We start from the raw sequence: 27,322 nt of genomic DNA, 5'->3' as shown, positions 1-27,322 counted from the left end.
AGAGACATTTTCTAAAATCTAGTTTAAATTTAAAGAAAGTACCTCTCTTTCATTTTGTCATGTGTGCGTGTGTGCGCATGTGGACACAATGTGTGTGTGTGTGTGTGTGTGTGTGTGTGAGAGAGAGAGAGAGAGAGAGAGAGAGAGAGAGAGAGAGAGAGAGAGAGAGAACTATCGTTCACGGAGGTCAGATATGACCTATGGGACCGAAAAACAGAACGTTACAACGGTTGCTTTCAAGTGAAGCATGGATACATATTAGTCAAGGACTGAGGGTCCATCAAGAGGGTAATGAAAAAGAAAAAGGAGGATGAAACCTAGGAAGGCTCAGGTGAGGGGGGAGCCGGTTTGGGAGTTCAAAACTCCTGGATGACGGCTTTACCACCTCAATTGACTGCCCATTTACCTTGTTTGCGAGCTTCGTGCATCTTCTTGAGTTCACTTGCTTTGGTCTTGAGTTGGTTCGGGGTCAATTCTTCGGCAATCCATAGCTTTGTTCCCTTTAGGAGATGGGACTGGCATAGTAGCTTCCACCGCTCTTCTTTGTCCTTGAGAGTAAGGATATAATGCTTGGGTGGCACCTTTCTATGTGTGTCATTGATTGATGAGACGGTTTCTGGCTTGATATTTACTGGGTGGAGAATGTCATTGAGCTTGGCGATTGCGTCTTCAAGAGTGTCTTTGTCTGTGCACCATGGTGAAGGGAGTCCTCCAATCCCGACCTTGAGGCTAACAGATTCTTGTAGTTGATTTTCTTGTAAGGCTGCTGGAACTTTGTTGACGATCGTTTTACGTGTTGCTTCGTGGACATCTTTCTGGGTTGCTTTGACAGTTTCAGCAAAAGCGTTTTCGACCTTCTGTGCTTTCCCAAGTAGAGCTTGGCTGTCTACTTCCTTCGTTTGCTCAAGCTTGCACAAACGCTGCTTGAGCTGAGCATTCTCCTCGATGAGCTCTTGAATCTGTGCCTCTAGGGCTGTGATCCTCGCATCTTGGCGAGCAATAGGGTCCTGGCAAGAAACGTCTTGCGGGTGCGGGAGACTGGCGTAGAGGACATCTTACCACGAAGGTGAGAATGCCCCCTTACTTTTAGGCCTAGGGTTATGAGCGTTAAGAGAGCCTTATGGACGTGGCCGAGCCTCACAATGTGAAGGGGCTCGGACTTTTTGCCGGCCCACTTTGATGCGTGGGTCATGCGATACTTGAACTTCATAAAGGTCTGCAACGCTTGCTTCTTTGGGCCGTGCCAAAAGCGACAGTCATCTATGGCTCCTTCAATGCTTCAAGTTCGTATATAGTCATGCGTCTACCTTCTTTAAGAATCTCCGAGGATGAAAATTCGTGAAACCACTTCTAACACCAAAACACGAGCATACCCATTCCACGTAAAGTGACTGGAAAAATTCTAGTCTTCCTAAAAACCTGTGTATGCAATGCATATGAACAAAGTGATGGAGTGCCAAACCGTTCATCAAACACACGCAAAAAATGGGGTCGAATTTTGACTTTATGATCTACATCAATCAACTATGGCAAATCATAATGGAAATGCCGATGCTTGATGCTCAATCCTTCTTGTACTCTCTCGGATACTGTGTCATGCTGAGGAAGAGACATCGAATGTGAATTCCTTGGGTGCAAACATTTCATCTTTTCATGAGTAATCCGCATACATCCATGCTCATTCATGAGTGAATCATGTGCAACATACAATATGGCATGCCTGTGGAACGCGAACACATAAAGACGGTGACGAAAATACAAGAAACTGTCACGAATGACACTCAAACAATGCGTGCTGACTAATCATGTGCATACACAATACTTCTTGAGTAGGTTCGTTAGATTTCGACTAGAGAGCCAAGATCGGTTCTTCGTGATTGATCGTATCTGCAATGAGGTTAGCTTCGCTAGAAAAAGCATCAACTAAACCATCATCCTTGAACAACCACATCTTTATCCTGCAAATCATCATGGTTGTGACTAATCACATCTATATAATGCAATCATGTGTGTCATGCTTTGGAGAAGACAAGACTAAGAGAGTCTCCTTCTCCTGATTCTTTTCAATCTTCGCCTGCACATTAGAAATGAGAGATGAAGAATGAACAACTTGCTCCCCACGAATGACAATGGGAGAGTCACTTTTGGCATTGAAAGTGAACGTATTTTCCGCCCAATCAATGAGAGGGTTATGCTCATGAAACCATCGAATGCCCAAAAGCATATCACATTCTGAAAGAGGAGATACTGCAAATTTCCTGCGGAAGGACGCTTGTTGAACAATGAACAACACACCAAGGCATTCTCCTGTGATGAGAGAGTCCATACCAGGAGCGAAGCCCGACACCTCGAAAGGAGATGTCTTGCTAACCTTCAAGCGGGCTCTTTCGACAAGAGAGGGACTAACCATATCATGCATACTACCAAAATCAAACAAGACCATCATGTGTTTACCATTCACATGACCATAACACTTAATGAGAGACTCATCAATGGGAGGATCATGAGAAACTTGGGACACACTAGTGTTCTTATTTATTCCATTGACAGAGGATGGGGGTTCTGTGGGTTCTTTAGATTCATTAGAGTCAAGCTTAGGACATGTTCTTTTTATGTGACCCTTGATGTGACGATGATAACATCGACCTTCCTTAGAATAAATGCTTTGTTCTTCCGACGTGATGTAGCCTCCTAAAATTCCTTGTTCTGCCTTTTGTCACGTGCACATCTAACCCTACGTGTACGTGGACAAGCTACTTCATGACAAGGGTTCAGTTAGCTTAGGAAGTGTTCTGGCACCTTTGTGAGTCTGTTCGCAGACCGTGCATGTCCAGACACTTAGAGTAGTTGCATTTCCTCTGGTTGCACACAACATGATCATCAGTAATTTAGTCAGTAGCCATCATGAGCATTTTACAGTGCACATAACCCATTTTCCCTATTTTAGCCATTTTTCACTTATTATTAATAAGTGACTTTGTTGGGAAACTGGGTAGGGCAAATTGGCAAGCAAATAATTAAGAAAACCTAGCGCTAGCAGTTTCTGGCAGAAGAGGTAGCAAGGACCAAGTGTCCAACAATGCACCTTACTCCCCGGCAGGCAACCTAGCGTTTTCAGTCACCAAAGACCAACGCTTTTCTTCAGATATAGATCAGCCCCAGCGTTTTGCAACTTGCATTTCAGCCTGGCGACAGCAGAATCAATAACGTTTTTGCAGCAGCTGTCCCGTCGGCCCTAGCGTTTTTGGAGTTGCAGATCATCTAGCATTTTGCAGTTCCTTGGCGACAAAAGCACCACACCATTAGCGTTTTCAGTTTTCAGCATTTAGACTCTGTACCGCAACCCCCAAACCTCGCAGATCTCACCTTGCAGCAGATCCTCGCCGCACGGTCACATCAGCCCGCGTTCGCAGATTCAGCCTGCTATTCGCAGATTTCAGCATCTGCGTTTTCAGTGCATCCTCGTCGCGTCGTCGTCATCGCCGTCGTCAGCGACATAGAGTCAGAATTCAGCAGATACAAGATTTGCAGATTTCAGCCCCTAGCGTTTTCAGTTTTCAGCCCATCTCGTCATCGTCCTCATCGCCGTCGACATCGTCGGCAAGTCCATTGCATTTAGACCATTGTACGAGATTTGTGCAATCAATAGCATAGACCTCTCTCGCCATAGAGGGTGGGGCCCTTGGAGGAGGGTTTGACAACATTCTGGTGTCGTATTCTCTTCTCTATATCTCAGTCTCAGTACCTTCATTCAAAGTGTTTACCACTTTGTTTGTGATCATTTGCACTCTCTCACTAAAGGAACGGAAGGCTCTCCCTTCCGTAAGTAAAAGGAACCCTTGAGCACAGTTCGGAGCACTCATCTTGAGCAAAGTTCAACATTCACTTCCGTTGCACCTAACATTGGTATCAGAGCTTTGGCAGTGTTCTGTATCACTCAAGGAAAGAACCACATAAATGTTTTTTGCTTGTTGCGGTCGCACGTAACCCAAGTTTACTTCGGCGTGTCGATTTCTAATCGTGTTTTTGAAGAGTGGCAGGAATCCCAAGAAAGAAGGGCTTGTCCAGCCTCCCCTTGTTTCTCTTTTCACTCATTGAGAGCGGACCGTGCACTTAGCGGCCGGCCAATCGACGTGAGGTGGGGAAAAGCAACCTTGGTGTTAGCGCAAGGCCGAGGGGTGTGCCCGTGGGAAAGAGAAGAGCTCGGGTAAGAGAAGATCTTTCTCTAACACAGATTACAAGCTAAAGAAGAACCTCAAGAACCTCAAGAACTCAAGACCCTCAAGAACCCAAGAACCACAAGAACCCAAGTTCCTCGTGAACTTAAGAACCCGAGACTTCAGTGTATGGTCCTCACCCGAAGCGGAATGGATACTTCGCATGGAGGTGATGAGCATGGAAGTGGCGAAGAAGAATTTTCCCCACCAGGAGGTTTTTCCGACCCTCCCATGGAGGCTTTTGTCAAGACGATGATGGACATGATGAGACAACAAGAAGCGTGGCACGAAGAAAGAATGGCAGCCATAGAGCGTGAGCGTGAGCAAGCACGCTTTGCGGCCGAAGAAAGAAAAGCAGAATTGGATCGTGAAAGCAAAGAAAGAAAAGCCGAATTGGATCGCGAGCGCGAAGAGAGACGGTTAGCCTTGGAGCACGAGTGTGAGCAAGCGCGCTTGGCGGCCGAAGACAGAAGGGTAGCCTTGGAGTTAGAGCGTGAAGCACAGAGAGACCAACACATGCAAGAGTTGGTTCCACTATTTTCTAATGTGTAGGCGTAGATTAAAAAGAATCAGGAGGAGGAGACTCTCTCAATCTTGTCTTCTCCAAAGCACGACACACATGATTTGCATGATAAAGATGTGATTATTCACAAACATGATGATTTGCATGATAAAGATGTGATTGTCCACACTGATGATGGTTTAGTTGATGCTTTTTCTAGTGAAGCTAACCTCATTGTAGATTCGATCAATCACGAAGAACTGATCTTGGCTCTCGAGTCGAGGTCCCAAGAACCCCCACAGGAAGTATTATGTGTGCGCATGATTAGTTAGTATGCATTGTTCGAGGGTTTCATTTGTGATGGTTTCGTGTATTTTAGTTACCGTCTTTATGTGATTACTTTTCATAGGCATGCCGTTTTGTACGCTAAACACGATTCACTCATGAATGAACACGGATGTATGTGGATTACTTATGAAAAGATGAAATGTTTGCACCCAAGGAATTCGCATTCCATGTCTCTTCCTTAGCATGCCACAGTATCCGAGAGAGCACAAGAAGGATTGAGCATCAAGCATCGGCATTTTCATTGTGATTTGCCACAGTTGATAGATTTAGATCTGAAAGACAAGTTTTGATTCCATTTTTTGCATGTGTTTGATGAACGGTTTGGCACTCCGTCTATATGTTCATCTACATTGCATGCACAGTCTTTAAAGAAGACTAGAAATTTTCCAGTCACTTTACATGGAATGGGTATGTTCATGTTGTTGTGTTGGAAGTGGTTTCAGGAATTTTTATCCTCGGAGATTCTTGAAGAAGGTAGACGCATGACTATAGACGAAGTTGAAGCATTGAAGGAGCCACAGATGACTTTGTGTCGCTTTTGGCGCGGCCCAAAGAAGCAAGCGTTACAGACCTTTATGAAGTTCAAGTATCGCATGACCCACGTATCAGAGTGGGCCGGCGAAGAGTCCTTTCCAGGATTCCAGACGCTGTTGGCGATCTCCCTCGACGCCATACAGTTCGGTACCAGTACCTCACTTTAAAAAGGAGGGGATGTCACGTGCACATCTAACCCTATGTGTACGTGGACAAGCTACTTTATGACAAGGGTTCAGTTAGCTTATGAAGTGTTCTGGCACCTTTGTGAGTCTGTTCGCAGACCATGCATGTCCAGACACTTAGAGTAGTTGCATTTCCTCTGGTTGCACACAGCATGATCATCAGTAATTCAGTCAGTAGCCATCATGAGCATTTTACAGTGCTCAGAACCCATTTTCCCTATTTTAGCCATTTTTCACTTATTATTAATAAGCGACTTTGTTGGGAAAGTGGGTAGGTCAAATTGGCTAAGCAAATATATAAGAAAACCTAGCGCTAGCAATTTCTGGTAGAAGAGGCAGTAGGGACCAAGTGTCCAACAGTGCACCTTCTCAGCAAGACTCCCCGTTAGGCAACCTAGCGTTTTCAGCCACCAAAGACCAACGTTTATTTTCAGATGCAGATCAGCCCCAGTGTTTTGCAACTTGCAGATCAGCCTGGCGATAGTAGAATCAATAGCGTTTTTGGAGTTGCAGATCATCTAGCGTTTTGCAGTTCCTTGGCAACAGAAGCACCACACCATCAGCCCCTAGCGATTTTAGTTTTTAGCCCGTCTGGTCGTTGTTCTTATCGCCGTCGACATCGTCGGCAAGTCCATTGCATTTAGACCATTGTACGAGATTTGTGCAATCAATAGCATAGTCCTCTCTTGCCATAGAGAGTGGGGCCGTTGGAGGAGGATTTGACAACATTCTGGTGTCGTATTCTCTTCTCTATCTCTCAGTCTCAACACCTTTATTCACAGTGTTTACCACTATGTTTGTGATCATTCGCACTCTCTCACTAAAGGAACTGAAGGCTCTCCCTTCCGTAAGTAAAAGGAACCCTTGAGCACAGTTCGGAGCACTCATCTTGACCAAAGTTCAACATTCACTTCTGCTGCACCTTTTCATCTGGAGTGAGCTTAGGTTTAACAATTGTGTTTGCTTTACCCTTAGGTTCAGTAGGAGAGTTCTTTTTTGAGAGACTAGAGGAAGATTGGTTAGAAGAGTTACCATTCTTACCGTTCTTAGGGTTCTGAGAAGTCTGAGTGGTACCTTGAGAAGTCTTCGTCTCCTTCGGCTTTCCCTTATTGTGCTTCATCTCCTGGGCGAGAGCAATCGCTACCGCCTTGTTGAGATCGATTGGATCGAGTACTTCGACATCATACTTGATATACCCATCCAATCCATGAAGGAATGCGTCCTTGCGCTCATCATCCGATTTGCGTAATTAGGTGCCGAGCTGCAAAACACGATTAGAGAAAGACATAACTGGCATACCATTTTGCTTGAGACCGCGCCAATCGTCTTTAACCGTGCTAGGTACCGTGGTGGCATAAACCGCGCCTTGAGCTTGTCTTGGAAGTCGTCCCAATTGAAGGAAAGGGGCGCATCTTCGTCGGCTGCCTCTAGGTGCGCGGCCAACTGTGCCTCTTGCCATGCGTCGTACCAATTAATGGCATCACCAGCAAGGTACATGGCTGTCGTTAAAACCTTGCTATTTCCTATCTTTTTAGTTGTCGCAAAATAAGCATTAAATTGATGCAACCAAGAATGAATAACACTAGCATCCATCTTACCGTCATACTTAGTGAATGTGATGTTCTTGGTGATGGGGTTGCTGGAGTTCAAGTCTGTGCTACTTAATGAACTACCAACATTTTTGACCGGCTCGGGTTTGAGGTAAGTACTTGTAGGACCAACTCTTGCATGCGTTGATCTCTTTGTGCCTCACGCTCTAACTCCAAGGCCGCTCGTCTGTCTTCGGCTGCTACTCGTTGGGCTTCGCGTGCTTGCTCTCGCTTGAGCTCAATAGTTGCCTTTCTTTCTTCGGCCGCCAAGCGCGCTTGCTCACGCTCACGCTCACGCTCACGCTCACGCTCACGCTCACGCTCACGCTCACGCTCACGCTCCAAGGCTACCCTTTTCTCTTCGGCCGCCAAGCGCGCTTGCTCGCGCTCACGCTCCAAGTAGGCCTTTCTTTTGCTTTTCTTTCTTCGCGCTCGCGATTCAATTCTGCTTTTCTTTCTTCGCGCTCGCAATCCAATTCTGCTTTTCTTTCCCCGGCCGCTAAGCGCGCTTGTTCACGCTTGCAATCCAAGGATGCTCGTCTTTCTTCGCGTTCGCGATCCAAGCATGCCTTTCTTTCTTCCCGCTCGCGCTCCAAGGCAGTGCGTTGCACTTCTTGTTGTAACATCATGTCCATCATCATCTTGACCAAAGCCTCCATAGGATTTGGTGCAATCCTTGGCGTAGATGGGGAAGTGGGAGGGTCGGAAAAACCTCCTAATGGGGAAAATTTTTCTTCGCCACTTCTATGTTGATCACCTCCATGCGAAGTATCCATTCCGCTTTGGGTGATGACCATACACTGAAGTCTTGGGTTCTTAAGCTCACGAGGAACTTGGGTTCTTGTTGTTCTTGGGTTCTTGAGGGTCTTGAGTTCTTGAGGTTCTTCTTTAGCTTGCAATCTGTGTTAGAGAAGGATCTTCTCTTACCCGAGCTCTTCGCTTTCCCGCGGGTGCACCACTTGGTGGCTTTGTGCTCACACCAAGGTTGCTTTTTTTCCACCTCACGTCGATTGGCCGGCCGCTAAGTGCACGGTCCGCTCTGAATGAGTGAAAAGAGAACAAGGGGAGGCTGGATAAGCCCTTCTTTCTTGGGTTTCCTGTCACTCTTTAAAAACACGATTAGGAATCGACACGCTCAAGTGGACTTGGGTTACGTGCGACCGTAAGAAGCAAAAAAAATTCTTGTGGTTCTTTCCTTGAGTGATATTGAACATTGCCAAAGCTCTGATACCAATGTAAGGTGCAACGGAAGTGAATGTGAACTTTGCTCAAGGTGAGTGCTCCGAACTGTGCTTAAGGGTTCCTTTTACTTACGAAAGGGAGAGCCTTCCGTTCCTCTAGTGAGAGAGTACAATGATCACAAACAAAGTGGTAAACACTGTGAATGAAGGTGCTGAGATTGAGAGATAGAGAGAGAAGAATACGACACCAGAATGTTGTCAAACCCTCCTCCGAAGGCCCCACTCTCTATGACAAGAGTGGTCTACTATTGATTGCACAAATCTCTACAATGCAATGGACTTGCCGACGATGTCTACGACGATGAGAACGATGACGAGACGGGGGCTGAAATCTGAAAACGCTAAGCGGTTAAGTCTGCAAATCTTGTATATGCTGAATTCTGACTCTATGTCGGTGACGATGGCGATGACGACGATGCGACGACACACGCTGAAAACGTAGATGCTGAAATCTGCGAAAAGCGGGTTGAATCTGCAAACGCTTGCTGATTTGACCGTGCGGCAAGGATCTGCTACGGGAAGGTGAGATCTGCGCGGTTTGGGGCTGCTCTTCGTTGTCTATATTCTGAAAACTGAAAATGTTGAAGCCAATGATGGTTCTGTCGTCGGGAATCTGCAAAACGCGAGGCTGACTTGCTGATCCAAAAACGCTATGCTGATCTGCTGTCTTGCTGCAAAAACTCTAGGGAATTTGTTGTGATGTGCTATCGCTAGGCTGATCTGCAATGCTGAAAAACGCTGGGGCTGATCTGCATTTGATGAAAATGCTGGCTGATCCTGATGGCTGAAAACACTAGGTTGCTTGCCGGGGAGTCTTGCTGAGAAGGTGCTCTGTTGGACACTCGGTCCCTACTGCCTCTTTTGCTAGAAACTGCTAGCGTTAGGTTTTCTTATATATTGGCTTAGCCAAAGTGCCCTACCCAGTTTCCCAACAAAGTCATTTATTAATAATAAGTGAAAAATGGCTAAAATAAGAAAAATAGATTCTGTTCATTGTAAAATGCTCCTGATGTAATCTGATGGTAATGCTGATGATCATGCTGTGTGCAACCAGAGAATATGCATCTATTCTAAGTGCTTGGATATGCACGGTCTCCTAACAGACTCACAAAAGTGCCAGAACACTTTTTAAGCTAAGCTAACTGAACCCTCATCCTGAAGTAGCTTGTCCACGTACACATAGGTTTAGATGTGCACGTTACATAGAGGCACCTTGTCTACTATGCCTAATGGGTAGACTATCCTCTGGTCGGCCAACATAACTATGAAAGGAGCAGGCCGTGTAGGCTGCAGACCTAAGGCCAACATTGTGAACTCAGGCATCATGTTGATGCCAGATCCACATCCACAATCACTCCTGAGAATTGCTGCCCCAAGATGGGTACGGTTAGACGAGGGCTTCTATAATCAGTGAGGGGGACAGTGGGATAGGATATCATATAGGACTCTGATGATGGTTGCACTGGGAGGTGCCCACCAAGGTGGAAAGGTACGTAGTGTATGGTACGGTTTAGGTACATACGGAACGTACTTCCGTACTGAACCAACCTTTAGGTACGTGATAGGTACGTACCATTTGTAAAAAAAGAAAATTACACTAAATTTAAGTTCACAGACCTTTCTAAAGAGAGTCTTTTGTAATCCTGGTCGATTAAAAAAGCTTAAGGCTCTCTCTCCTTCACCCTATTATCCCAATCTGAAAGCGCCCCTAGCGCGAGTGGTCCGTGGAGAAAACGCCACCCCCCCAAAAAAAAAAAAAAAAAAAACACACCCCCCCCCCCCCCCCCCCCCCCCCAAAAAAAAAAAAAACTTGCTGTACTGTACTGTACGGTAGGTACTGTACCGTACGGAATTGTTAGGTACGTACATACGGATTCCACCTTGGTGCCCGCCCACTAGGACTTGCTTTGGGGTAAAGGGACTAAATCATTGCAAGGGTGTCACTTCGAAAACTCGCATCTAGCTGTAGGGACACTTGTTGGAAGGTGTTTTTCAAGATTGTCTCTATTGTAAGTTTTTTTTTAATCTATTTGTGGTTTCTCTGGTACTTTGAAGTGCTGTAGGTCGGCTACTGGTTCGAAGAAGGCTCCCCAATATCAAAGAGCAAAGATGAGGATCCTCGCTTTGTACTAGGGGATGGCTTGTCGATAGCTGGAAGCGGGATATCCATTGGTGGGATCGTGGGTGGAAGAGTGGAATTGGTTGGAAGGCTCGGACCCAAGGATACCCTCTGGGCCCGAGTGAGGACACCAGTGGGCCTCTCTACCTGATTGAACTTGTGATTAGGGGCCACCACATGAGTAGAAGGTGACGGTTGAGGGATGGTGCCAACTGCTATCAACTTGATTTTGGGAAAGTTAAATTCAGGTTGGCTCGAAGAAGTAGATGCATGTTGTTTTGGGCAGTCCTTACTATAGTGATCATGAGTCCCAGGGCAATGTTGGCAACGAGGACACCCTTCTAGCAGAGGACGTTTGCTTAGGTAATGCCCATATTCTCGGCATCTATAGCACAAAATGAGCCGATTGGATGGGCGAGTCGGAGGATGAGGCAGTCTTTGTGTCACGTGCACATCTAACCCTATGTGCATGTGAACAAGCTACTTCAGGTCAAGGGTTTAGGTTAGCTTAGGAAGTGTTCTGGCACCTTTGTGAGCCTGTGCGCAGGCCGTGAATGTCCAAGCACTTAGAGTAGTTGCATATCCTCTGGTTGCACACAACATGATCATCAACATTACAGTCAGTATCCATCATGAGCATTTTACAGTGCACAGAACCCATTTTCCCTATTTTATCCGTTTTTCACTTATTATTAATAAGTGACTTTGTTGGGAAACTGGGTAGGGCAATTTTTCCAAGACACTATATAAGGAAACTAGCGCTAGCACTTTCTGGCAGAAGAGGTAGCAGAGTATCAGCAATTGGCAGCGCACCTTCTCACCAAGACCGGCAGGATTCCCTAGCGTTCCAGCCATCAAGACCTTTGGCGTTTTCACCAGCAGTTTCAACCCAGCGTTTTCTCTAGCAGATCAGCATATCGTTTTTGCTACAGTTCACCTAGCGTTTTCCAGTTTGCAGAGTGCCTAGCGTTTTGCAGTTTCTGGCGACAGTTGAGCCCAAGCACATCAGTGTTGCTAGTTTTCAGCACTTGGACTCCGCAAGATCAGCCCCAAACCTCGCAGATCTCACCTACTTGCAGCAGATTCTCGCCGCACTGTCAAATCAGCCAGTGTTTTCGGTTTCAGCCCGCTGTCCACAGATTTCAGCATCTGCATTTTCAGCACATCGTCGTCGCGTCGTCGCCATCGCCGTCCTCGCCGACACAGTGTTAGAATTCAGCAGTTAGCAGATTTGCAGAATTCAGTCCCTAGCGTTTTTAGATTTCAGCCTGTCTTGTCGTCGTCATCATTGTCGTTGACATCGTCGGCAAATCCATTGCATCTAGACCATTGTACCAGATTTGTGGAATCAATAGCATAGACCTCTCTCACCATAGAGAGGGGGGCCCTTGGAGGAGGGTTTGACAACAGTCTGGTGTCGTATTCTCTCTCTCTCTCTCTCTCTCTCTCACACACACACACACACACACACACACACACACACACACACACACAATCTCAGCACCTTCATTTACAGTGTCATTCACTTTGTTTGTGATCATTTGCACTCTCTCACTAAAGGAACGGAAGGCTCTCCCTTCCGTAAGTAAAAGGAACCCTTGAGCACAGTTCAGAGCACTCATCTTGAGCAAAGTTCAACATTCACTTCCGCTGCACCTTACATTGGTATCAAAGCTTTGGTAGTGTTCTGTATCACTCAAGGAAAGAACCACGTAAGTTTTTTGGCTTGTTGCGGTCGCACGTAACCCAAGTCCACTTGGGCGTGTCGATTCCTAATCTTGTTTTTGAAGAGTGATAGGTAACCCAAGAAAGAAGGGCTTGTCCGGCCTTCCCTTGTTTCTCTTTTCACTCATTGAGAGCGGACCGTGCACTTAGCGGTCGGCCAATCGATGTGAGGTGGGAAAAAGAAACCTTGGTGTGAGCGCAAGGCCACCAAGGGGTGCGCCCGCAGAGAAGAGTCGAGCTCGGGTAAGAGAAAAGCCTTCTCTAACACATATTGCAAGCTAAAGAAAGACCTCAAGAACCTCAAGATCCCAAGAACTCAAGAACGTCAAGAACTCAAGAACCCAAGAACATCAAGAACCCAAGTTCCTCGTGAACTTAAGTACCCAAGATCTCAGTGTACGGTCATCACCTGAAGCAGAATGGATACTTTGCGTGGAGGTGATGAGCATGGAGGTAGCGAAGAAGAAATTTTCCCATCAGGAGGTTTTTCCGACCCTCCCCCTTCCCCATCTACGCAAAAGGTTGCACCAAATCCTATGGAGGCTTTAGTCAAGATGATGAAGGACATGATGTTACAACAAGAAGCGCAACGCGCTATCTTGGATCGTGAGCGCTTGGATTGCGAGCGTGATCAAGCGCGCTTGGCAGCCGAGGAAAGAAAGGCAGAATTGGACCACGAGCGCGAAGAAAGACGGTTAGCCTTGGAGTGTGATCGCGAGCAAGCGCGCTTGGCGGCCGAAGAGAGACGAGCGGCCTTGGAGTTAGAGCGTGAGGCGTAGAGAGACCAATGCATGCAAGAGTTGGTCCTACAGGTACTCACCTCGAAGCTCGAGTCGGTCAAAGATGTTGGTAGTTCATCAAGTAGCACAAGCAAAGATTTGGACTTCAACAACCCCGTCATTGAGAAGTTGACGTTCAGTAAGTATGACGGTAAGATGGATGCTACTATTATTCATTCCTGGTTGCATCAATTTAATGCTTACTTTGCGACAACTAAGAAGAAAGGAAATAGCAAGGTTTTGATGGCAGCCATGTACCTTGCCGGTGATGCCATTAATTGGTACCACGCATGGCAAGAGGCACAGTTGACCGCGCACCTCGAGGAAGCCGAAGAAGGCGCGCCCCTTTCCTTCAATTGGGCCGACTTCCAAGACAAGCTCAAGGCGCGGTTTATGCCACCTCAGTACCTAGCACGGTTGAAAGACGATTGGTGCGGTCTCAAGCAAAATGATATGCCAGTTATGTCTTTCTCTAATCGTGTTTTGTAGCTTGACACCCAATTACGAAAAATCAGATAATGAGCTCAAAGAGGCATTCCTTTATGGTTTGGACGAGTATATCAAGTATGATGTCGAAGTACTCGATTCAATAGATCACAACAAGACGGTAGCGATTGCTCTTGCACAGGAGATGAAGCACAATAAGGGAAAGCCTAAGGAGAACAAGTCTTCTCAAAGTACCTCTCAGACTCCTCAGAACCCATAGAACGGTAAGAATGGTAAGAACGGTAACTCTTCTAGCAAGTCTTCCTCTAATCCTTCGGAAAAGAACTTTGAAAATGAATCTAAGGTAAAGCTAACACACTTGCTAAACCTAAGCTCACCCCAGATGGAAAAGTTGCACAAGGAATCATAGGAGGATACATAACGGCAGAAGAACGAGTCATTTATTCTAAGGAAGGTCGTTGTTATCAATGTCACGTCAAGGGACATATAAAGGGCACATGTCCTAAGAACCCATCCAATGAATCTAAAGAACCCATAGAACCCACATCCTTTGTTAATGACATAAATGAGAACACTCATGTGTCCCAAGTTTCTCATGATCCTCTCATTGATGAGTCTCTCATGAAGTTTATGGTCATGTGAATGGTCAACACATGGTGGTTTTGTTTGATTCTGGTAGTATGCATGATTTGATTGGTGACTCTCTTTTCGAAAGAGCCCGCTTAGAGGTTCGCAAGACATCTCCTCTCGAGGTGTCGGGCTTCGCTCTCGGTATGGACTCTCTCATTTTACGAGAGTGCCTTGATGTGTTATTCATTGTTCAACAAGCGTCATTCCACAAAAAGTTTGTAGTGTCTCCTCTTTCAGGATGTGTTATGATTTTGGGCATTAGACGGTTTCGTGAGCATAACCCTCTCATTCATTGGGCAGACAATACTTTCACTCTAAATGCCAAAAGTGAATCTCCCGTCATCATTCGTGGCGAGGAAGTTGTTCATTCTTTACCTCTCATTTCTAATGTGCAGGTGAAGCTTGAAAAGAAACAAGAGAAGGAGACTCTCTCTGTCTTTTCTTCTTCAAAGCACGACACACGTGTTTTGCATGATAAAGATGTGATTGTTCACAAGGATGATGGTTTAGTTGATGCTTTTTCTAGTGAAGCTAACCTCATTGCAAATACGATCAATCATGAAGAACCGATCTTGGCTCTCGAGTCGCGATCTAAGGAACCCACTCAGGAAGTATTGTGTGTTCGCATGATTAGTCAGCACGCATTATTCGAGTGTTTCATTCGTGACGGTTTCTTGTATTTTCGTCACCATCTTTATGTGTTTCCTTTGCACAGGTATGCTATATTGTACAATACACATGATTCACTCATGAATGAGCACAGATGTATGCGGATCACTCTCGAAAAGAGAAAAAGTTTGCATTCAAGAAATTCACATTCCATTTCTCTTCCTTGGCATGACACAGTCTCAGAAAGAGCACAAGAAAGGTTGACCATTAAGCATCGGCATTTCCATTGTGATTTGCCACAATTGATAGATTTAAATCAGAAATTCAAGATTCGATCTCACTTTTTGCGTATGTTTGAACGGTTTGGCACTCCGTCACTTTGTTCATCTACATTGCATGCAAAATCTTTTAGGAAGAATAGTCTTTTTTCAGTCACTCTACATGGAATGGGTATTCTCATGATTTTGTGTTGGAAGTGGTTTGAGGAATTTTCCTCCTCGGAGATTCTTGAAGAAGGTAGACCTACGTCCATAGACGTAGTTGGACCATTGAAGCAGCCACAGATCACTGTGTCGCTTTCGGCGTGGCCCAAAGAAGCAAGTGTTGCTGACCTTTATGCAGCTCAAGTATCGCACGACCCACGCATCAGGGTGGACCGGCGAAGAGTCCTTCCCAGGATTCCAGACATTGTTGGCGCTCTCCCTCGACGCCATTTTGATTGGTACCAGACGGCCTAACTTTGAGGATGACTGGCTTGTCCTTCTCTATCAAGGTTATTGCACGATTCCGGATGTGGAGTGTTGCGTCATTCTTGTCACGCCAAGGCATGCCCAAGAGAATGTCACAGTTGCCCAACTTCATTAATGTGGAAATTGGCTTTTCCGTGATATCCTTGGATGGTCACTGGAAGAGCACCAATAAACGATACCACTTTCTGAGTTTGCCCCGTGGCTAGCTCAGCTTCATGCCACCCTGTGGATCATAATTAAAGTCCCTCTGCTTCAAGAATTCTGGATGGATAAAGTTTTCGGTAGCTCCTAGGTCGAAGAGAATTAGGGCTTTGAAGCCGTTAACTTTGCCATATGCTCGACACAATTCATTTGTACTTTCAAGGCTTATGCCATAGATGTCAGGTACAAGTCCAATGGCTGGTTTAGCTCGTGTGGTTGGAGATAGTCCTCGGGCTTTGTTTTTGTCGACCGTCGGCGCAAGCGTCGACTCGGCCGGTCAGTCAATGCGAAGGGGACAACCAAAATAGTTATGCCGTGTTTGAAAGCATCCAAAGCATCGGCCTTCTTGTAATAAGGTGTCTCGTTGTTGGGGCGTCAAATGAGGCCTTTGCGGTTGACTTTCACGAGAATTTCAAGAATTTGTTTGTTGTTGTGGGGAGTTCTGGTTATTTGCTGGAGTTTCTTCTGTAGTAAACTCTAGCTTTCCTTTCATCAATTTGTAGCCGATTGTGGCATGGTCTATAAGCTCTTGCATGGTTGAGACTTGCTTGGACAAACAATATTCCTGCAATGGTGATAGTAGTCCAATGGCGTATCGCTCGCACTAGTCCTCCAAGGTACGTCGAGAAAGCTTTGGTTATAATCGTCCGTGGTCTTTGTGTCGAGCATTTTCAAGTTGCCCCATTCTGAAAAGATATGGACTTCAAAGAGGGAAGTCATATAACTGCGTGCAAATATTGTCTTGAGGACTTAAGAATGTGTTCCGTTAGAAGTTGTTGTGTGAAGTTTGATTTCTAGGATTAAGTTTTTAAGATGTCTTATCCTTTTTTTACTTAAAGTTGAGTACTTGTTTTAAGCCAAGTAAGTTGCGTCAACTTATTTTACACATGCCTTTTCTAAAAACATTTTTAAGTTAATAATGTTTTGTTTTATCTAGTTTTGTTTCGTAGCAAACAAAGTGATTTAGTTTGTTTGTTTTTGTTTTTCTTTTCTTTTCTTGTGTCCCTTGCTTTTATAGTTTTATGAGTGCTTTATTCCCTCTTATAATTCGTGAGTTCAGACTATTCTGAGCTTATGAAGGTATATATATTGTCTTGAAAGCTTGCCAGGTCCTTGGAGAATGCGGTTGTTGGGATTGAACTTCACCATTGCATAGCATTATCTTTAAGAAATCCCATTGCTCCAAAAATCTTGGATTCTTTTGTATAGTTCCCCAAAGCATAGATGTTGTCGAATTGCTGTAGGAATTGCAATGCTTTCTTTCGATCTTTCACCCCGGAAAAGGTGAAAAAATTGATTGTCGTGCCGCCATCTTTGAAATCCTTCGGTTGGTTGGACGCATACCCTGGGTACCGATAGCAAGGGTATCCATATCATACGGGCTCCAACGATTGTAGCCTGGTGGCGGTGGTGGTGGGGGCAACGCGAGTGGCAAAGCCGGTTACATTGATCAGGGTCGGATGGCGCCATATTCCTGAAAACTTCTCCGATCGGAACAGAAGGTCGGGAAGGTTATCGGTTGGAAGCTCTTGTACTTTCTGTTGGCGGAGAGGAGGAGGTACTACCTAAGGCATCGGAGGTGGTAACATGTAATTCAAAAATTGTTGGAAACCCTGCAACATCAAGAGATTCTGCTGTGGGTGTCGTGAAAGAATGTCGCGAAGCTCGTCGAATAGAAACTACAGGTGCTCTGCTGAATCCATAAACGCCATGTGGTCTTGGGTTCTTTATGGCTTATGCCTCTTAAGACAGAGCGATGGAGACAGGAGCGTGCCTGATGCGTGATGGACTAAGGGTGAGAGTGCCTAATAAGTTTAGGGTAGGGACATGAAGCTTTCTTTGATAGAAAAAATTTCATAAAATCTGGAAGCTCAGTCTTGCTTTTGTTTGCTCTTAAAGGACTGGTATGCTTTTAGAAAAGCACGCGCTCGAAGCTCTGATACCACTATAACGGAATTGCACCATGTGCCAACGGAAAACAATAACAATTTTTTATTTTTTATTTTCCGAGAAAAAGATCCTTCGATTAGTTAATGAAACTGCCCATAGGGCTATTACCACCTCTAAGGGGGAGACTCTCCCAATGAAAAACAACATATGTACAATGAGGCTAAATCAAGAGATGGGAGGAGGGAAAAGCCACACAGGTGGATGGTAGTGCCATCTCAGCACACCTTGGACCATGGTGAAGAAAGGCCGAGGGCGCCAAAGTCGAAGGAAAGCCTCTCTATGCTCCCGCATGTGGTCGGAGCTGCCCTAGAGTCTCTCCAACTGTCCTCTGAGAGTATGGATCAGCTCTAGCCAAAGATCTTGAACAGTCTCTGCTGGTGGTACAAGGCGAGCCTCAAAGATGGGGAAGCAGCGGGCCCACTAGATGAACCAGAGTGTCAGGCCGCATATGAGCTCCGCTCCCAACACTCCTCTCTCACTGCACCACTCCTGTGGAGTAAGCTCTGTAGCAGGCTGGAGTGTAGGTCGACCCCCTTGCATCACTATCATCCTGCTGGTGGAGGATAGCTCAAACTGAAGTGCCGGGCCCGTGAGAGTGGACCAAGCAGCTGCCCCCCAAGTGTACTGCCGTGACGTGGAAAGAGCTGGCATCAGCCGAAGGATGCGAAGCCAAACTTGCTGTGCCAAAGGACAATCCCAAAGACAATGGCGCTGACTCTCCACAGGATGGTCACAAGCTGCGCATGCTGCAGAGAGACCACTATGTACAAGCCAACTCCCAACTGCTGTAGCTCGATGTGCAACTAGCCACTGGAACAAAGTGACTCTCCGCAGCTGTCTGGAGTCCCACAGCCTCACCCAAAAAGCTGACAAGAACTCAGCTGTGAGACCCTCCTCCTGCCAATGAGGTGCTGCTCCATGCTGCTAGTATGTGATGTCCCAGTCGAACAGTGTAGTGAAAGAAAGGGACACCTGGATGGTCGACTGAGGAGAAAGGGTCCCTCCAAAACCACTCTCCAAGATCCCACTGCACTCGTGCTAGTGGAAAACACTCCCAAGCCCACAGCCTCCAATGGCCTGTCTCAAGAGTTGCAGGGTCAAGATCTATGACACAAGTCCTCCCACAGATGCTCACAACTCGGATTTTCTGAAAACAGCACTTTGCCACCTGTGGGACCTCTACTGAAACTCGGTGTAAACGATCCTCACTCGGTAGCTCGAAAAACATGGAGGGTATAGTCTCTGAGCAAGCCCGAATTGCGATGAGAACCTCTAGTTGCGTGAAGGCCCCCATCCATCTGGGCGCTGCCGACTCGAGAGGTGTGAGCCACTCAGCTGGTACTGCCTCTGTGCTGTCCTGACACATGCAACACCCCTCTCATGCCCTGTAGCTGGATGCTTTGAAGCTCCTCTGACAAGCATGGAAACTGTAGCCAGTCACCTAAAGTGCGTGCTGGACCCTCTGCCATGGGACCCCAAGAAACATGAGGCCTACTACCAACCAAGTGGCCTCTCTGAGTGCTAACCATGGGGTTCCAAACAAGGTCCATTCTTTGAAGGGGATCTGGTATTCGCAAGCTCTTGCTTATTGTCTGCAAAAATGCTTTGGAGGTAAACTCCGCACCTTTGTCTGATCGAATAGTCCTCAATACTTGATTTCTTTCCTTCTCCAAAAGAGAACGCCAATTTTTGAAGAGGCCAAATGTGTAGAAAATATACCAAGTAAAGCGGCTGAAATCATCCACGAGTAACATGAAATAGAGAGCCTTGCCGATCGGTGTGAACCAACTCCAAAACGGCAATGGCTCCGTGTGTAGCAAGCCTCTGAATAGATTCTCGATGTTGCTTCCCACATCACTTCAATAGTTGATGATATATAATCTCCTGGTTATTGCGGTCTATCAAGCTTCCTTCTTTTGCATAGCGATGATGACCACCTTCCTGGAGTATATTGGAGGAAGGCATTGCTATGCCCTCATATTCCTCAGCATGAATGGACCATTTTGAGACCCCAGATTGCACATGGCTGTCCTTAGGCAAGTTTTGTAGATTGCGAAGGAAGAGGGAGTTGAGATAGCTTACCAATGGTATGGTATGAGATGTATATTAATGCACACACCCACCGAGCTATGGACATACTCAACACCCTCTCTCTGTGATTGAGGCCATGAGGCATAGGCCCATGAGAGACTTCATGTGATGTCATTGTTGTGTAGGTCGTTTGGTATTTTGTTTGGTCTTTTTCATGCCAAGATATGGATCATATCATCATGATGATGTAAACTCTTTTGGTCTCATAGGTTGTCTAGGCCTTTTGCAGATGTTAATGTCCATTTCAATTCTGTTTCTCATGACTTTCATTGTAGTCTGGCTGAAATGTTTTTAGAAGATCAAGTGATTGACTTATAGACATATACATATATACCACATCTACACAGGCGCACATGCACACACACATACACATCAAGTAGTGTATGGGAACATGTGTCAATCGGGAGTTTGTGGTTGACATGAACCTGACAGGAATTCCTGTGGGGTTTGGGTGAGGGAGGGAAACTTCAATGTGCCAAGCATGTGTAGTTCTTAGTTAACTATCAATTGAATAAGAGCTTAAAGTAACTCAAGACAATGACCTTCCAGGGGAGGAGCCCTGGAAGGATTTTTTGCTTTAGCGGCTTAGAGCTCGAGTACCTCAGGCAGGAGCCCCTGGAGACCTTCCCTCAATCGATCTTCACAGAGATGCGCAGAGTTGGTCTGAGCAGGAGGCTGGAGAATTGTTTTTCTAAGAGCTTGCTTCGCAGCTGCAGAGAGGCCTGGAGTAGCACCAGCCCACCTGCACGGAGGAGCGCTTGCGGCAGCCTCTTGTTTGGAACCCCTTGGTCAGTACTCAGAGAGGCCACTTGGTTGGTAGTAGGCCTCATGTTTCTTGGGGTCCCATGGCAGAGGGTCCAGCACACACTCTAGGTGACTGGCTTCAGTTCTCAGGCTTGCCAGAGGAGTTACAGAGCATCCAGCTGCAGGGCATGAGAGGGGTGCAGAGCATGTGCCAGGACATCACAGAGGCAGTGCCAGTTGAGTGGCTGAAAGCCTCACACCTCTAGGGTCAGCAACTCCCAGATGGATGGGGGCCTTCACGCGATTGGAGGTCCTCATTACAACTCGAGCTTGCTCAGAGACTGTTCCCTCCATGTTCTTCGAGATACAGGGCGAGGGTAGACTTCACAGAGTCTCAATAGAGGCTCCATAGGTTGCAGAGTGCTGTCTTTAGAGGATCCGAGTAGTGGGCATCTGCGGGAGGTCTTGTGTCATCGATCCTGACCCAGCAGCTCTCGAGACAGGCCACTGGAGGCTGTGGGCTTGGGAGAGTTTCCCACTTGCACGAGTGCAGTGGGATCCTGGAGAGTGGTTTTGGAGGGACCCTTTCTCCTCAGCGGACCATCCAAGGGTCCCTTTCTTTCAGTACACCGTTCGACTGGGACGTCACATACTGGCAGCACGGAGAGGGGCCCGTCCTACTGCAGCACCTCATTGGCAGGAGGAGGGTCTCACAACTAAGTTCTTGTCAGCCTCTTGGGCGAGGCTGTGGGACGCTAGACAGCTGTGTCGAGTCACTCTGTTCCAGTGGCTAGTTGTACACGGAGCTGCAACAGTGGGGAGTTGGCTAGTACACAGTGGCCTCCCGGCAGCATGCGCGGCTTGTGACCATTCTTCGGAGAGTCAACATCATTGTCTGTGGGACTGTCCTATGGCACAACAAGTTTGGCTTCGGGTCCTTCGATTGATGCGTGCTCTTTCCACAACACGGCAGTACGCTTGGGGGGCAACTGCCAAGGTCCACTCTCACGGGCCCTGCACTACAGTTTGAGCTATTCTCCACCAGCAGGATGATAGTGATACAGTGGGGCCGACCTACACTCCAGCCTGCTGCGGAGCTTACCCCAGAGGAGTGGAGTAGTGAGCGGGAGGTGTGTTTGGAGCTCGTCTGTGGCCTGCCACTCTGGTTCATTTGGCGGGCCTGCTGCCTCCGCATCTTCGAGGCTCGCCTTGTGCCACCATCAAAGACTGTTCGAGATTCTTGGTTGGAGTTGATCCATACCCTGAGGGGTTAGTTCGAGAGACTTCAGGGCAGGTCGGACCACATGCTGGAGCATAGAGAGGAGTTCCTTCGACTCTGACGCCCAAGGCCTTTCTTCACCATGGTCCGGGCCGAGCTTAGATGGCACTACCGTCCACCTATGTGGCTTTTCCCTCCTTCCATCTCTTGATTTAGCCCTCATTGTACATACGTTGTATTTTCATTGGGAGAGTCTCCCCTTATGGTTGATGTAGCCCTCTCTAGTAGAGGTGGTTGTAGCCCTATGGGCTACAATAGAAGGATCTTTTTTCTCGGGAAAAAAAAAACTCAAGACAATGATAGAGAGTAGCACAAGTAAAGAGATGAACATTGTAAGACAGTAAAAACTGTATCATATCAATCAAGTATATGAACCCACTAGCTTAACACATGAACTGTCTACATAAGCGTCTAATACAGGCAAAAAGAGATAGGGTCTCAGGTATTTCGCCCACAACGACGAAGGGGTCCTCCTCTTTAAATTGCTGTCGCTCCTGTCACTGGACGGGCACCATGTGCGGATCGGAAAAGAACACATTGAACAACTTTAAGCACTTCAAATAACAACCGAACTGAAAGAGATGCACGACACGCGAGATGAGGAGTGGTGTAGTTCCACCCCAAGAGAGCACTTGCCCCAAAACTTGGCGCCCCTTTCGGTATTTCTTTATATTGCTTGAACTCAGTACAATGCCGGTACTCGCGCTCTGCAGCTTCACTCGGAAGAGTGCTAGAGTATGCACTGCACATATTTAAAGGCCCTTGGCCTATGAAAAGCAGTTACATAAAAAGCATCAAACTCTAAAAGCATCTGGTCCCAAAAATTGGCGCCCAAAGCTGCCAGCGCGACTTGCGGAAATCTGTATAGCTGCCCCGTCATCATGTCAGCGCCAATTGCGGCAGTCCGTACAGCTGCCACGCCAGCACGTCAACGCAAATTGCGGCAGTCCGTACAGTGCTGCCACGTCAGCATGTCAATGCAAATTGCGACAGTCCGTACAGTGCTGCCATGTCAGCAGTTCTTCACGCAATTGTGTGTGTTGGTCCCGCTTTATTTTAATGCCTTTAGGTCCCTTGGCCCCATCGAAGGGGGTCCCATAAGCTGGTGGAACTCTTCTTTAACAAGTTGGTGAAACTTCTCGTGCTGCTTCTAAGGTTTAGGCCCCTTGGCCAGGATCTACAGGTTGGCTCTGTTCTTCAGTGGCTTGACACGTCAGCAGTTTGTGACAGCTCCCATCTTCTTGGCCCCTTAGTCTTGCCTTTCATTTCATGGCACCTTTCTTTGCTGTAACTTTGACAGGTATCTTCAACTGATTCTTGGTTGTTGGGGCTCGTTTCCACACTTGGGTGTCCGTCCTCTCTGATCAGTCCTTTGGTCTGCAGTAGTTTCTCTGGTTTGTATTTCCAGATGATTTGATTCTGAACATTGGTTGATTGAATTACAATGCAATATGTAACAACCTTTAACTGGAGATGTATACACTGGTTTTTTAGTCATGAACGTAAAGACATGTATGCTAAGAAATTCAATTTGCACATTACTTTTGTTTGATGTGTGCACGCACGTGCCCTTGGAGCTTTCTTGGCTGGCACAATATTGGGCATGTGTTGTCTTTTGATTAAGAGTTGAAAGTTCATTTTTACTGACTGTTACATTATCGTAGGTTGCTCCATATGGAAGGCTTCCAATGAGTAAAACCTATCTTTTTCCTGAGGGTAAGCTAGTCGTTTACTTCTTGCTTTGGACCAGAGCTCCATGTTGTTTTGTGCATTGGCTTATTGCAAGGAACCATTTCACAGGTGCTGCTAGGCTTCCAGGATTTTGCAGCCTGGTTGGTGGTGGTTGCAACTTGACTGGTATGCAGAGGAAGGTTTGATTCAAAACTCTGTTTGTTAAGTTCAGTCTTAGCTGGAGAGAGACCGAGATACAATAGAGTATAACTTCTGATCTGTCTTTATAATTTTCCCTCAAAAAAAGGGGACCATGCGTAATGTTATCTATGTATAGTCTTTGAATGGCCGTGGGATTTCTCTGTGCATCTCTTGGCAATATGCCCAAGCTGAGAAGTTCAATGGGGCGCTGTTATGTGAGAAGTGAGGGAGCACAGTATATCAGCGTGTTTCCATATGATATTCACTCTATCCCTCCACGTAGCGAGGATAATGTTTAGTATCGGATGTCTATAGAGACTTAATGACATTGTATGGAAATGTGTCTCATGGGCCAGTTTGTCCTACAGAAGATGTAATGCATCGTCTTCTTTGTGTATATCTCTTTCCAAGGTCTCAGGCAAATGCGTCTCATAAGCCATTTGTCCTTCAATACATGTAAATACATTATCTTTCTTTCTCTCGCAATTTCAAGGATTTAGGGAAGAGGATGAAGGCTTTCATGTGACAAATGGCTCAAAACTATACCCGTATCACCATCGTGGGGGGGGGGTCCCACTTTGTACTTTTTTGTCACCTCAACCTCATGCCAATTACATGATAGATGTCCTACCTTGATTTTTTGACATTTATTTATAGGCTAGGAGTACATGCAAATAGAGTGGCTGGACACTTTATTTATTTTTTAATGTAACTTTGGCTTATACAAGGAATTTTTTTTTGCTTAATTCTTGTGAATAGCTTCTTCTTTCTCTGCCCGGCCTCTTCTTCCTCAGCTTTGCACTTCATGCCCTACCTAGGCTATGGGAAGCACATCCGACTGTATCTATTGCCCAAGCTATGCAATAATAAAGCTGATGTTTTTTAACTCCCTGTCTGGATAACATGCGAAGTTAAGTAATAAGGCTGTCACCGTGCTTGTTTTGTTTTTGTTTTCAAACAAATAAAATGATTATAAAATCAGTATTGCTCGTTACCTCCTTTCTTTTATGGGGGGTGTAGTGCAAGTGTTTAACCCCTCTTGCCGCTCCTAAGTTCAGACTTTTCTGACCTTACTAAGGTACATGCAAGCACATGCACACCCCCCCGCCCCGTGTGAGCCCTCTGCACGTACACACGTTTAGCCCGTCACAAGGTCATCATACATCACGAAATGGACTGCCTTGTTCTTTTTGGACACGCTTCTTGTAATATAGCATACTGTACTTGCACCCTTAGTTTAAAAGTTTCTTCTGCGAATCGTGCCTCTCATGGTATTTACATTCTTTCACTTTGGTTCATGTTGTTGACTATAATGCTGCCGAAAATGTGAAGCCTTCCTCCTTTAACCAGATTTTTTATTTTGCTGAAGGTAAACAGATGTTGTCACCAGCATTCCCGATGGCAGACAATGATTCAGAATTCCTTGACTCAGCTTGCTGAGAATGGCAGTACAATTTCTGCCAATGTTGACAAGGAACCCCACAAATATTTCGATCAGGTTATGATTACAGTGCGCTCAGGCGATGGGGGTCATGGAGCTGTTCTCAGTTTACCACGCACAACCATGAAAGGTCTTTCAAAAAACACAGATAGAGACCTATTTCATAAGCGAAGGAAAATGAAGAGGGAGACCGATGGTACTGTAATTTTGCCCATGGGTGGTCATGGAGGAGATGTGGTAATCATCGCAAGTGATAGTGAGGACAATTTATTGGAGTTTCACAAAAAAAAAAGGCACTTTGCAAAGAGAGGAGGCAATGTAGACGCTATGGGTTATCTCTCACCCCTTCTTGAAGATGGTTCTGCAGCTCCAGCCTTGCAGATACCCGTTCCTGTTGGTAGGGCGGCTCTCTCTCATGCACACTTTCTAGAAAACCTTCTAGTAGGACATCAAATGAAAGAAGGAATTGTGTTTTGTACGAATCTGGAGTTCATATGCATACCTTCACCTACTGCAAAAGCAGGACTAGTTGGTCTATAGACCTTTGCAAGTTCTGGGGCCCCCTCTAATTGTGCCAGGGTTAGTGTTTCAGGAACTGTTGTTAAACGGAAGAGAGGAGGGAAACTTCTAGCTGATCTTGTGCGGGCAGGTGATAAAGTGCTTGTTGCTCGAGGAGGACGAGGGGGGGTAAGATGGTTACTGATTTCATTGTATCTTCCATACTGCCTTTCGTGCACTCCCTGCCGTTGTAGCCTTGAAAGCATTTTGCTTTCTTTGGGACACCCCTTGCGATTTGAGCATTCTTGGTTCTGGTTTCTTGTACAGATAAGCCTGGTAGAGATTCCGAAAGGCAACAAAGGACATCTTCGGCCTATAAAAGCTCCAACTCTGAAAGATCCAGATGATAAGGTATAAATACTGTCAATTGATGTTCGAGAACAGCATTAGAAGTGGTCCTAAAGCATAGTCAAATGGGTTGGGGGCCTAAAGTTGGAACAGGACTCTGTTATGAAACGGGAGCAAGGACATCATGCATATAAAAAAGGCTCATATCACCAATATTATGCTGAATTCCTATGCAACGTATAGGAAATTTTTGAAAACATATCCTTGCAAAACTTGTTTACGTGCTTAAAAGAAAGATATTTATTGAGGTATTGCACTTGTTTGAGGAACAGGAATGAGAGAAACAGTGTGTCAAGCACGTGCTCCCATTAATAAAGTTCCCATCTATGGCACTTGGTAAAAGGCTCTTTTTTCAAATGGTCAACCCTGGAAGAGTCGAATAGCTCAGAACTGTATAGCCCTGTATACTTTATCATGGGAGCTTGACTTCTTTGGCTCTAGCTCATGTAATTTGAAAACAAAAGATTTGAAAACTATGTCTGAATGTGAAATGCAAGAATTTTCCAGTCAAAATGATTGGGCTTAAAGAGTGTGCAGGTTGTGTAAGACGTAGCACTTGTCTTATACACCATCTGAACACTTTATATTGCAGTGAGTAATGATGCGGATCCCATTTTGCAGGCACTTGTTCTAGGTGCTCCGGGCGAAGAAGTAACGCTAGAGTTGACTCTTCGTGTGGTTGCTGATGTGGGCCTTGTGGTATGAAGCTCTTTTTGTCTTTATAAGCTGGTAGAGAGATCTAATTATGAGTTGAGGCTCATTTTTGTCCATTGATACCTTCATCATGTCTAGGTACTTGTAGGATTTGAGTTAATGTTATTTTACTGGATCAAGTGTGTGATGATGTATGTTCTGCAAGAACTGGATGGTAATGGTTGTGTCAAGGGCTCGCAAGGTTTTAGGATTGCTTAATGTTTATGTAGAGTCTCTTGCCTACTTGTACGTGTTATTCTCCGACAATATTTGGAATGCCTGAAACTTGAAAGTCCCGATTTAAATTGCCAAGTCTTTCATGTTTGAAACACATAGCTTAGAAGAGTTTCTATTCTTTCAATACATTCTTCCCCTTGTTTCCTTGCATGGGTTGGGACTACCTATAATATGTTGGGGTTTCAGACCAACTAGGTGAGACACCCACTAACCTATCACTAACATAATTCACTT

The 27,322-nt window shown here is 45.9% G+C and overlaps 1 protein-coding gene across 1 annotated transcript in view; it reads left to right on the top strand.

Moving 5' to 3' along the window:
• Positions 1–27,322, top strand: part of LOC147462451 (putative GTP-binding protein OBGC2) — a 100,695-nt gene that overhangs the window by 557 nt on the left and 72,816 nt on the right. Inside the window, exons 2-7 of the mRNA XM_086484029.1 lie at positions 23,604–23,655; positions 23,740–23,810; positions 25,181–25,649; positions 25,845–25,939; positions 26,078–26,161; positions 26,780–26,857. Coding sequence (XP_086340155.1) covers positions 23,604–23,655; positions 23,740–23,810; positions 25,181–25,649; positions 25,845–25,939; positions 26,078–26,161; positions 26,780–26,857 — 849 coding nt within the window. The remainder of the gene's footprint in view (positions 1–23,603; positions 23,656–23,739; positions 23,811–25,180; positions 25,650–25,844; positions 25,940–26,077; positions 26,162–26,779; positions 26,858–27,322) is intronic.

This window comes from Adiantum capillus-veneris, chromosome 2, assembly GCF_014529385.1.
Source record: "Adiantum capillus-veneris isolate H3 chromosome 2, ASM1452938v2, whole genome shotgun sequence".
Taxonomy (NCBI): domain Eukaryota; kingdom Viridiplantae; phylum Streptophyta; class Polypodiopsida; order Polypodiales; family Pteridaceae; genus Adiantum; species Adiantum capillus-veneris.
Note: the sequence above shows the minus strand (reverse complement) of the source record. Positions and strands in the feature narration are given on the sequence as shown.